The 12,130-nt window shown below is 32.2% G+C and overlaps 2 protein-coding genes across 2 annotated transcripts; both read right to left on the bottom strand.

Annotated features, from left to right (window-relative positions):
- Positions 1-2,877: 2,877 nt before the first annotated feature.
- Positions 2,878-4,965, bottom strand: LOC111917200 (uncharacterized). Its single transcript, XM_023912864.3, has 8 exons — positions 4,861-4,965; positions 4,689-4,771; positions 4,165-4,430; positions 3,956-4,064; positions 3,806-3,851; positions 3,520-3,605; positions 3,346-3,404; positions 2,878-3,258 (listed from the first exon to the last, which is right to left on the bottom strand). Exons 2-8 carry the CDS (start codon positions 4,746-4,748, stop codon positions 3,135-3,137), a joined length of 750 nt encoding a protein of 249 aa, XP_023768632.1. The 5' UTR covers positions 4,749-4,771; positions 4,861-4,965; the 3' UTR covers positions 2,878-3,134.
- Positions 4,966-7,558: 2,593 nt separating this feature from the next.
- Positions 7,559-9,806, bottom strand: LOC111917201 (uncharacterized). The gene is made up of 5 exons (XM_023912865.3): positions 9,320-9,806; positions 8,885-9,136; positions 8,688-8,756; positions 8,387-8,579; positions 7,559-8,319 (listed from the first exon to the last, which is right to left on the bottom strand). Exons 1-5 carry the CDS (start codon positions 9,731-9,733, stop codon positions 7,925-7,927), a joined length of 1,323 nt encoding a protein of 440 aa, XP_023768633.3. The 5' UTR covers positions 9,734-9,806; the 3' UTR covers positions 7,559-7,924.
- Between the last annotated feature and the right edge of the window lie 2,324 nt (positions 9,807-12,130).

The following is a 12,130-nucleotide window of genomic DNA, read 5'->3' as shown; positions in this document are numbered from 1 at the left end:
GTGATGCAATGTTTGGGCTTTGGGTTTAAGGATTTATATGAGTTTCCTGTAAATTTATTGAAATGGTCCATGGGGTTTTAGGTGTTGTCAATTTTAGTTTGAGGGTAATCTTGTCATTTAAAAGGAAATAACAAGACTAACGGTAACTGTAACTGTCTCAAGGATCAAAACTAAAGGATTTACCAACCATAAAGATCAATGGTATCAAATTTCTAAAACTAGAATCAAACCTATAAAAAGAGTATAATTTACTCTAGAATTTATTGTTACACATATTTTAATCAAAATTGAGATTTTTATTCCGTTCAAAACTAGCTGGTGATAACTATCAAATACAATTATGATAATTATTTTAACCAAACATGTTTAACGTGGATTTCTTTTTTCAAAAACTGTGAAAAATATAAGCCATTCTAGCGATTCTACTTTTCTCGTGTCAAAAAGGAAATGATATAATTTATAATTTTTTATACATAAAACACATGGGGGGCTTAGAGGGGGGGGGGGGGGGGGGGGGCAAAGTGGGCAACTACACAGGGCCAAAAAAATTTTCATTATATATTTTTGTTAGAAAATATAAAATTATAATAAAGATAAGGGCTCTTTTTTTCTTGTTCGTCCTGACCTTTAAGAATATTTTATTTTTCAGGACCGACCCTGATAAAACATTTCATTATTTTGAATTGCCTCATTTAAATGTTTCTTTGGATCTATCCTCCAATTGCAAGTAAGGGATCGTATTATTCATATATAAAGTAAAAAGAACATATGATATAACACAATTTACAATGAATACAATGTCTACGTTTTACCTTGAAAAATATCCCCATGCAATACAAAACGCAGCACCTTTTTGTTTTGAGTTGCGATAAACACAGCATCATTATTTATTACGGATACTTGGCTAGTGATTTTTTGTTTAGCTCTTAATGAGTTGAATAAGAGCCAACGTCATATTTGATTGTACGTATATTATATAAAGAGTATTTCTAGAAAGAAAAAAAAAATATGTATGTTATCCAACGAGTGAATGAGCAACACCTCTTAATCACTAAGCCCTCAACATTTGCCTTTTTATTACGCGCATGCTAATTGCGTGAGAGTTCAAAACCAGATATTAGACTTAATTTTTAGATATGAATATGAATGCTTTAGTTTTAATCCACGAATCTATGATACTGTGTTTTCTATGCAACCTAATCGCATTTGGTTATATATCACATTTGCATATTTATTAGACGATAAGTCAACATATTTGAACAGACTTATTCAGTTTAGACTCAAAGCCTATAAAAAAAGAAGTTAGATGAGTGCCTTTATTAGAGGATGTTTAGGATTGTGCTTTGAAACGATTTATTGATCACCGTTATAAGTTAAAATAAATGTTAAATGTTTGTCAATTACTTAATGATTTTTTTTAAACTTTTTTTTACTCCCACTGAGATTGTAGGGATGCTTGTGACAATGTCATCTCAATTATTAGCCATAACACTCTCATCAATTTTACCACACTACAAGCACAACATACCATTTTGATGTGTGGGTAAACAATGTCATTCAATATGGTCAAAATATAGGCGGAAGTTCAACTTGTCCTCTCTCCCAAACAATCCATTATCGTGGGCTCTCTCTCACTTTGGCATGCCACCATTGTGGGCCGGTGTTTGCCTGAGTATGACATGGTGGAAACGAGCTTAAAGCCGACTCACTTCTCCGAGTTTAATAGCTTGTTTTTCAAAAGTCAATTCTATTTACACATGTCTCATCCAATAACCATAATTTTTGAAAATATCAACATATGATCATGATTATCAAAAAAAAAAATATTTGATTAACCCAAAATCTAGAGAAAAAAAAAAAAAAAAAAAAAAAAAAAAAAAAAAAAAACTGAACACCACCTCTACAACATGTGTTTGACGAAACCAGTCGGTAGCTGGAACCAAAGCTTTTATACGTGTAGAAATGCTCGATAAACTACGTGGAAGTTTTAGAAGTGTAAAAAATTACATAAAAATCAAAAGTTAAAAGCTCCGAAAATCTACTTGAAATAATTTTTGAATTAATAATTCTTCGTTAAAATAAAAGTTAAAATTTTATATTGTCGAACCACATATTTTTCTTTAATTCGAGTTTTTCAAAAAGCTCCTAATTCTTTTTTTTTTTTTTAAATAACATTATCCCTTAATTTTAATAAACAAACCATAACATTGACTATTAATTTTTCTTTCGGTTGTTATTAAAAACATAATTTAACTCTTGTCATCTTGTGCTTGGGTTGGCCGACAGTTATTTTGCTTTAGTCGCCCAAAGCCCAAAAAACGCTAGCGGCCCACCCAAACCCTAGCACCGCACAGGACAGGACTCAGAATAATATCTCCGTCTCCGCTCTTCACTTCCCTTCAAATTGTATGTATACGCTTTGTAGTCGCATATATGGTTTGATATGATTCTCCTTATGCCTTGTTTTCTCTATTTCGATTTTGTTGAGTTTGATTTTTTGCACTTCATTTTGTGCGTTGTTATCCATCATAATTCATAAACTTATGGGTCAGGTAGGATTGTTTCATAGGAACGACATGATTCATTAGATTATAAATGTAGTTGGGTAAAATAGTTATTTATTGTTTCTTGGTAGATTAACAGTAGGATTCACCTGATGCTTCATTTCTAGGTTGTGGGTTTTAAATGCTCATTATCTGCCAGTGAAGAACGTTATTTTTTGTCCTTAGTGTTTTCCAATTTGAAAGCTTTACACGGTGACTAATTAGCCATTCACATGATGATAATCGATATGTGAATGGTCAGTAAGCTCACCAACATTATTCTGTTAAACAGTCTTTTTACGTGGGACTATAATCCATTTAGTATCACATCAAGTCTATTAACTACATATCTTATAATCATTTCTGACTTATAATTACAGTTTTGGTGGCTAATTAGCCAATCACATATATTTTGTGCGATTGGTCAGTAAGCTCACCTACATTACAATGTTAGCAGCCTTTTGGTTTCCATATGAGATTTTTCATTTTCATGCCAAGGCTATAACTACATGTCTTTAACTTTTTTTAAAACAAAAATTGTTAATGAGTTTTGTAAATTGAATGTACACATATCTTATGAGAAAACAGTAGTTATGCTGAATTTGACGTGATGAAGTTGGATTCTGGATTCTGTGTTAGCAGCCATCTGCCGTAATCTTGTATCAACTGTTGGAGTAACAAGGGTACAAGTCTGTCTACTAAAGCTTGCATCATTCTGTAATATATAATAATATGCCACAAAAAAAAAAACTTAATATTACTGCATGTTTCAAGTCCTATGAAACAGAGTAAATGTACTTACAAGCTGCCTGGAACCTCTACAGCAGATGTTGGCAGCATGGTAAATGGTTGGGTGTATATCTACATAAAACAATAATTATTCAAACATTTCTATTCTTTCTTATCAGCAAATATAAGTAATGAATTCAAGCATAATCTAGCATGGAACATGATCTGTTTAATGTAGAGAAAATACCTCAAGAGTGAGATCCAGCGTCACGTCAACATCCAGATATGGTTCAGAGTTCTTTGTGCACCAAGTTATGTAATTTGTCATCTCCGCTGTATTAAATACACAATTAATCCATACTATTATACAAGACATTCTAGTTGTTACAAGCAAATTGATCAAAGTACCCAATATTTGCATTTGTCATCACTCATGACTCATGTATATTTCATGTTGTTAGTAATTGTATATACACAAATTCAACAAAGTTTACAACATCATTATCAAAATTACATCAAGTCTGAGCAAATACCTGAAAAATGCTCATTTTGTTGTGTCACGACTTCAGAACCCTCAAACTGCAGAAAATGTATAAATAAAAAAAATGAATTGAAACTTTGATTATAGTATTATCATTTCATATTGTATCTGTTTCCAGAACTAATTTCCTGGCATTAGTTACCTTGCAACATAACAACTCCACCATGCAATCTTCAGTTGTTGGGGTCACACGCAAATCTATCACAGGAGAGACCTCGAAGTTTAGCAAATTCAGTTGTGGCAAAGTACACCTGCAAAACAATTCTCGTTAAAAAGCAAGAACACGAGCAACTCCTGTAAATGTTATCTTTATGTTATTAAAGAAAGCAACAAAATGAAGTTTAAATGAACCTGTAAGTGGTAAGATCGAGTTGTTCAAATTTTTGCAGGGCTTGAGTATTTAGAAGTGCTTCGATTCCAGATGGATGGCTTAGAAATTCTCTAATTGGATATATTTTTTTCCCTCTTCCATGTAGGTCGTTGTAGCTTGGAATATTGACTCTATCCTTCTTCCTAGCAGATAATTTAGCCTTTTTGACATTAGAGTCAAAATTCTCATTACTGCTATTGGAAATAATTCTTAATCTCCTCCTGGAATAAAATCGATTACGTGATTCCTAGTGCCAAAACAAAAGAATATTAAAGATTATACTAGCATAAGATAATTAAATAACTGTATCACAAATTCACAATTATCAAGTTAACGTTCCACATGTGTGAAATCATGAAATGTAGGGCATTGAACTGATGTCGCTGTAATTTCAATTTCCAATTGTGCATTGGGAGCTCACGTTGAAGGGGGAAGAATATGAAAATTGGAGATATCTTTCACAATGTATGTATTTCTTAAAACTCGATGATAGTTAGGAAAGTACCTGGTAATGAAAAGCTTTTGGAAGAATCAGGGAACCTTCACATTTGAAAACCTTCATCATTCCAATACGAAATATATATACTCCTGCTATTCAATTATGCATTTAGCAATAACTAGAAAGAAGTTCGAAAAAGGTAAGCAATGTCTATTGTCTAAGAAAGAATCCGATTTACCTGATCGCTCATGGAAATGGTGTGTGGTTGTGAGTGAGTGTTTGTGTAGAGAGGGATAAAGAGAACTGCTATTGACCAAACAACCCGCCAACGACTGTTGCTGGAAAAAAGAAAAAAAAAAAAAAAACACTCATCTGAATTTTTTTTTTAAATGCTATATTTCTTTAAGTTCATTGAAAAATTATTTGACATAAATTTAAAATAATTGATTTATAATCAAATACAATTAATAAAAAGCGCGCATATATATATATATATATATATATATATATATATATATATATATATATATATATATATATATATATATATATATATATATATATATATATATATATACACACACACACACACACACACACACACACACACACACACTAGTCGTTTACCCGTGCAAAGTGGCGGACGATGAATAATTTATTTCGGTAATTAGTTCTTTTTGGTGCAAACATGTTTTAACAATATATTTCATTTGCAATCATATTATATTTCAAGGAGCACAAGACATATAAATATATGTTATATTTCAAGGAACACAAGATATATAAATATTTCTATTGCTCAACATGCACCTGATAGCAAATCTTTGGCATGTTCTTTGTTGAGACTTGAGAGATCCAAGAGGCAGGCTCCATAATGAAATTGTTGCAATTCCTCGTAATCTCTTCATTTTCATTCCTATTTATTCCATGTTAAAAACATTATGATAAGAGAAATAATAGCCAAAGGTAGAGTAGATCCAACAGTTAGGATTTCAAAGTAAAAGAGGTGCATGGATCTTCAACTCAAAACATGGATCTAAGTCCCACTGGAACTCTAAGTTAAACAAACACTTAGAGAGTTGGGTTTTTGAAAGATAGATATATTAGCGTTTGTGTTCCAGATAGTGGTAGTTGCCGGAAACATGGATGAAACAAATACGTACATATAACTAATTTCAGATTAATCTCACAAATTAACTATTCAGCTAATAATATCTCATTCCAACAAAATAATAATATATGCGTTTCTTTGATGCATAAGTTATTATACCAAAAGATATCAATAACATATTCATTTATAAGCTAATTGGAAACTTATAATGCTTATCTAATAGGAAGTTGACGACACTTGCTAAAAAATCAGAAGTGGAATAAAAAACAAAATCAAAATTAGAAGTTGTATTGATAATTGAAAATAAGAAAACTACCAGGAACCAAGGTTGACTTTGACAGAACCCTGATTTTCCATCGTTGTCTTTAATTTTTCTTTTTTTTTGGTAGTTTTTCTTTAGTGGCGACCTCCACACACCTCCCCCCTTTAGACTCGTTATCTTCTCTTGGATCCAAAACTCGTTTTAGACCTGATTAAAAAAAATATACGTTAAACACCCTTTGAAGCACTTGATCGAATAGATAGAGTGCAAAATATATTTACCATGACCCATAACTACAAATTATTGTCAATTTACCTATTATAAGAGTATAATGTATTTTGTAGGATCGAAGTCGTATCAGTTGGACCAGAGACGATTAGTAGTGTTGGTGGACATAAGGAGGCAGAACGACTTTTTTGAAGATAAGGGGAGGGGGGTGAATGAAGCAAGCAAGACTGGGTCTAGCTTTAAGGTGGGATGGTACGATGTAGGTGATTGTGGATGGTTGTAGGTGGAAGGAAGACGTTGGTAATATTAGGGCCAAGGGTGTGATGTCGTCTGATAGATGATGATGGATGCTTAATGGCGACGGTATGGTGGTGAGTGTTGAATTGCTACGACGACGCTGTATATAGGAGAGGGCTCGACCAGAATCAAGAGATATGTCATGATATCAGGAGACTTAAATTAGGTTTATGAGACGGGTTGGGTCAAAAGCAACCAAAGAGTCAACGTAACTCTATTTTGACGGGGTCAAAAGTCAAAACCATAGAAAAGATAAGATCTTAAAGATAGGTGATTTAAAATTTTAATATTATTTTATTAATGTTTTGTTGTACTATTAGCTTAATGGTTTGGACGTCTTACAAAAATAATATTATTATATTAAATCTATTTTTAGAAATAGTTAGATTTTTTTTATAAAATAGTAATATATATATATATATATATATATATATATATATATATATATATCTTCAACAAAAAAAATCTTTTATTTTATTTTATATTTTACACTAATAATTTACAAATAAACATTTTTGAAGTAAATATCGGAATGGTGTCAAAAAAACTCGATCCCGATTATAACCCGACCCGACTCTAACCCGAATAAAACATTTCGGGTCGGGTTTAATAGAGTCAAAATTCTTAATCAGGTTATTCGGGTTAACCCAACAAACCCAAACTATAGTTAATGTCGGGTTTAGAGTTGATTTTTTTATAAAAGTCGGGTTTCAGGTTAACCCGAATATAATATTTATGTATTTCATTCCACCTCACCTCTTTTATTTTTGTTAACCCGAAACCCGAATAACCCGAACCTTAATAGGGTCGAGTTCCGGGTGAAATTATTTTTATAAAAAACCCGACTACCCGAAACCCGATCAGATTGACCCAATTAACAACCCTAAATATCGGTAACGATTACATGTATTTGAACTGAAGCAATTTATTAAAGACTTTCTTAATCTATTCAAAATTTTCATTCTTTGAAACCATAAAAATTTTACAACATTTTCGCAAGAAGCCATAGTTGGTTCAACACATATAAACCAAGTCATATTATATAGTGTAAACAGAAAACAAGCCAATGACCATTCCAAAGCTTATAGCGCTCTTTACAAGTCCATACAAGCAAAGCCGTTTCCTAGCCTCTAAATACTTTCTAGTAACAAATTCTGTGCATTCTACAAAAACTCAAATAGATGACATTCCAATCACAAATACCTAACGGATCAAAGTATCCCCAACTGTTAGTACTCAATAGACATTTTGTAGATCCTGATGTATCAGGCACGTTAATATTAACGTGCCTGACACATACTGCATATTGTATGTATCAGACACATCACATCATATATGTGTCTGATACATACTTAAATGTATGAGTCACCATCACATGGTGCCTACAAAGGGATCTATCTTGCTTCAGTCCCTTTGTATTACCCTGAGCTTAGCGCTCCTACAGCGAACATTGAGTTTCTCTTCATCTTGAGAGGGTGTTATGGGTCTTTTTGTAAGGATTGTCCCACCAACACCTCCAATCATCTGTTTGATCCATGGCTCGTTTTCAACATTTTTCAGATCAGGGAACGCGCTTCCGCTTCCATCAACTGAATTGCTTTTGATGATATCGAGAAATGTTTGTTTTACGATTCTGTCCTCCAGACTGTGAAAAGATATAACAGCAAGCCTCCCCCCAGGTGCAAGACACCTGAAACAATCATATAATGAAGCCTCGAGTGTCTTGAGTTCATCATTAACAGCAATTCTTAAACCCTGGAACACTCTTGTTGCTGTCTTTATCCAACCTTGCCTCCCTCCTGTAACAAATACAAATACATTACTCATTCCTTTTCCATCATACCAAACATAAAGAGTTAAACTCACCTTTTCCACCAGATGTACAACTCCTTATAAGATCTACTAGCTCACTAGTAGAATGCAATCCACCAGTTAATCGGGCCTTAACAATCCTCTTCTGAAGTGCACGCCAATTGTTTTCTTCCCCATAATCACGTAAAATTCGTCCCACTTCAGCCTCTGGCCATAAATTTAGTATGTCTTCAGCTGTCAAACTTGCCTATAATAGTAATAGTAATACGCATGTTCTAATCAGTTAAACGAACAAGATATATAGACAATGATTAATTAATAGTAATTAATTACATATGCTAATTCTGATTCTGACCTGGGGATCCATTCTCATATCAAGGGGTCCATCACAAAGCACACTAAATCCTCTTTTAGCATTGTTCACCTGCATATATATACTTGTAAAACATTAATATTGAAGGTCATGGATCTTTACAAAATAAGAGTTTCTGCAAATTTATAAGACAAACAAGCAAGATGAAACATGTTTGAAATGGTTAACAGTTTACATACCTGCATGGATGACATTCCCAAGTCCATTAGGATCCCATCAATTCCTGAAGTCAGAAGCTTCTCGTCTACCTCAGATATTGTGGACTTGATGTTCTTGAAATTTCGCAGAAAGGTATGTGTTTTTAGGTTGGAAGTCGAGTCCTGGGACATGGAACTTTGGATCGAATCAATCCTGGCTTTTGCTTTTTCATGGGCAACAGGATCAAAATCCAGTCCAACATATGATTGCATCTCGGGATGAGCCTGAATTATCTGTTAGCTCCAGCACAAGAAATTAACATCAGACCCAAAAGACATGAGTACAATCGAGAAAACCCTTTTCCCAGTTCCAGGGCTACACATTATCAAAGGATCCTCGACCAAATAGCAACAAAATGAATTCTAAAATCAAGCATGTAATAAAAAATAGAGAAAAGGGGAATCAGATTCACTTACGGCGGAAGAATGTCCGGCGGCTCCAAGGGTACAATCGACAAACGTCTGAAGCTTAAGAGAATCAAAAACCTCCAATACCTCACCTAGCATCACCGGAATATGACTCTCGGTGTCACCAAATTGACGAAAGCTCTCCTCATCGAACTTTTTATCCGACCGAGTTCTCCTCTTCACTACAGAATCTATTAGAACTCTACGACTAGTACCGGTAACGGAATTATCTTTTCTGTTTAGCTTTTTCTTGTTACGAGTAGAAGCAGATAAGGTAGTGGAATAACAGGCGACTGCGAGAAGGGAAGAGGAAATTTGGCGGCGGTAGCAATGCAACGGCAATAAGGTGAATGAAGGATGAAATAACAGTTGCTTAACGGCGGCCGCCGCTGCCGTGGCAGCGGTAATAGAATGCGAGGACATGCTGATCGGTGGTGGTCTAGTAGAAGTGGACTGGATTCATTTTTACTCTTCGGCATCGAGCCCAACCTTTATTTCCCTAAAATAAACTACAATTCGCGAAAATTTTTGTTATAAACATTTTAACACTAGCGTGAAAAGTATGATCGGTATATTTAAAATTTATATAGATAAAAAAATAATAAATATAAAAAAAATAAAGATATTGTCGATTGTAAGTAATTATGAATTAATTTGTTAAGTAAAATAAATATAATAATGTTAGTAGTATAAGATTTTGTAATTTGTATTTTCAAAATTTGAATTGAATTTGATTTGTTACAAAAAAAGGAAATAATAAAAATCATAGAAAAATATCACGTGTCAAAGTGATATTCTAAAAAATTGACACATGTCATTTTTAGGTTTCATTTATTAAAACAGATAGATAGATTGAATGGTACCTCTCCGTTTACATTTAAGGAAAATGACTTAATATTATTAAGGTAATTAAAATTTTGGTATATTTACATTTGGTTAGTTATTATTTTTTTTTTTATATACATTTAGGTAACAAACTTGTAGAAAGTGTTCACATATGACCATTATGATTTGCTATAGCAGGTTAAATCCTAGATATAAACGTTTTCAACAAGTTCGTTAACTAAATGTCTAAAACAAATAGTTACCCAAATATAACTAAAAGTAAAAGTAAATTACACGAATGATCCCTGTGGTTTGGGGAAATTTTTGTTTTTAGCCGTTAATTTGTTCTTTTAACTTGGATGATCCTTACTGTTTATTTTTGTTGTGTGTTTGGTCGTTGTCTTACCTAAAAAGACTATTGTGCCCTTATTAATTTATTTTTTAATTTACGTATTTATTTTTTACATATTTAAAAAAATTAGTAGACCCCACATATTTGTATCTCCTGAGATTGTCCTTACTTTTAATTTTTAATTAATTTATTTTTTAACTCGGATGATCCCTACTATTTAATTTTGTTACGAGTTTAGTCTCTGTTTTACCTAAAAAGACTATTGTGTCCTTATTAATTTATTTATTTTTAATTAATTTTCTTATTTATGTATTTATTCTTTATATATTTAAAAAAAAAATAGTAGACCCCACATATTTGTATCTCTTCATCATCCTATCTCCCATTCTCCTCAACTTCCATTTATTTTTCCATCTTTAGTGATATCGACGTCTTCATCGTCCCTTCTTTTTTTCGGTCATTCAACTCCGTCGAATCAACACCACTACCCACAAAAGATGAAGAGACAGTAGGTTATGGTGTTGGTTCGCCATAGTTGAAGTAACAAAAAAAGAAGGATGATGAAGACATCGATGTTACTAAAGATGAAAAAGAAATAAAAAGTGAGGAGGATGAGAGATGTGATGGTGACCGGTAAGACCCAGATTAAATTTCTTAAATGTGGTTTCAGGTTTACGGTGAGGAGATACAGATAAGTGGGGTCTATTAATTTTTTTAATATATAAAAAAATGAATACATAAATAAGAAAATTAATTAAAAAATAAATTAATAAGGGCACAATAATCTTTTTAGGTAAGACATAGACCAAACCCGCAACAAAAATAACAATAGGGACCATCTGAATTAAATTTCTCAAATGTGGTTTGAGGTTTATGGTGAGAAGATACAGATATGTGAGATCTATTAATTTTTTAAATATATAAAAAATAAATACATAAATAAGAAAATTAATTAAAAAATAAATTAATACGGGCAAAATAGTCTTTTTAGGTAAGATATGGACCAAAAGCGTAACAAAAATAAACAGTATGGACCATCCAAGTTAAAAAAAATAAGTTTGGGACCAAAAACATAAATTCCCCCAAACCACAATGACCATTCGTGTAATTTAATTTTACTTTTCATTTTGTTCATATTTGGGTAACTATTTTTTTTTGTACACATCTAGATAACGAATTTATTGAAAGCGTTCACATCTAGGATTTAACCTGCTATAACAGATCATAATTGTTATATGTGAACACTTCCAACAAGTTTGTTACCTAGATGTATACAAATGTTACTCAAACGTGAACACACCGAAAAGATAATTACCTTAATAAGTTGTTTTCTCTTTACGTTCATTGCTTTTGTACACTTTTTGCAATGGTATTTTTATAACGTTTTAAATGTGCGTTTGTAATTTTTTTAAACTTTCATTTTTATATTTACTTTATTTAATTTTTTTAAATGAAGATATTTCTAAAAACAATATATCAATATATACGCTTTCGTTTATACCTTAAAGTTTTAACATATTTAGTCGAAAAAAAAGGATAAACAAAAATATTTATTTTATTATACTATTTTTAAAAATATATATATAAAGAAAGCATGTAAAAAAGGTTGTATGAAAGTTTAAAATAACTTAGAAATAGTAGTA

This window comes from Lactuca sativa, chromosome 3 (assembly GCF_002870075.4).
Source record: "Lactuca sativa cultivar Salinas chromosome 3, Lsat_Salinas_v11, whole genome shotgun sequence".
Lineage (NCBI taxonomy): Eukaryota > Viridiplantae > Streptophyta > Magnoliopsida > Asterales > Asteraceae > Lactuca > Lactuca sativa.
The sequence above is the reverse complement of the archived record's forward strand: the minus strand, read 5'-3'. Positions and strand labels throughout refer to the sequence as shown.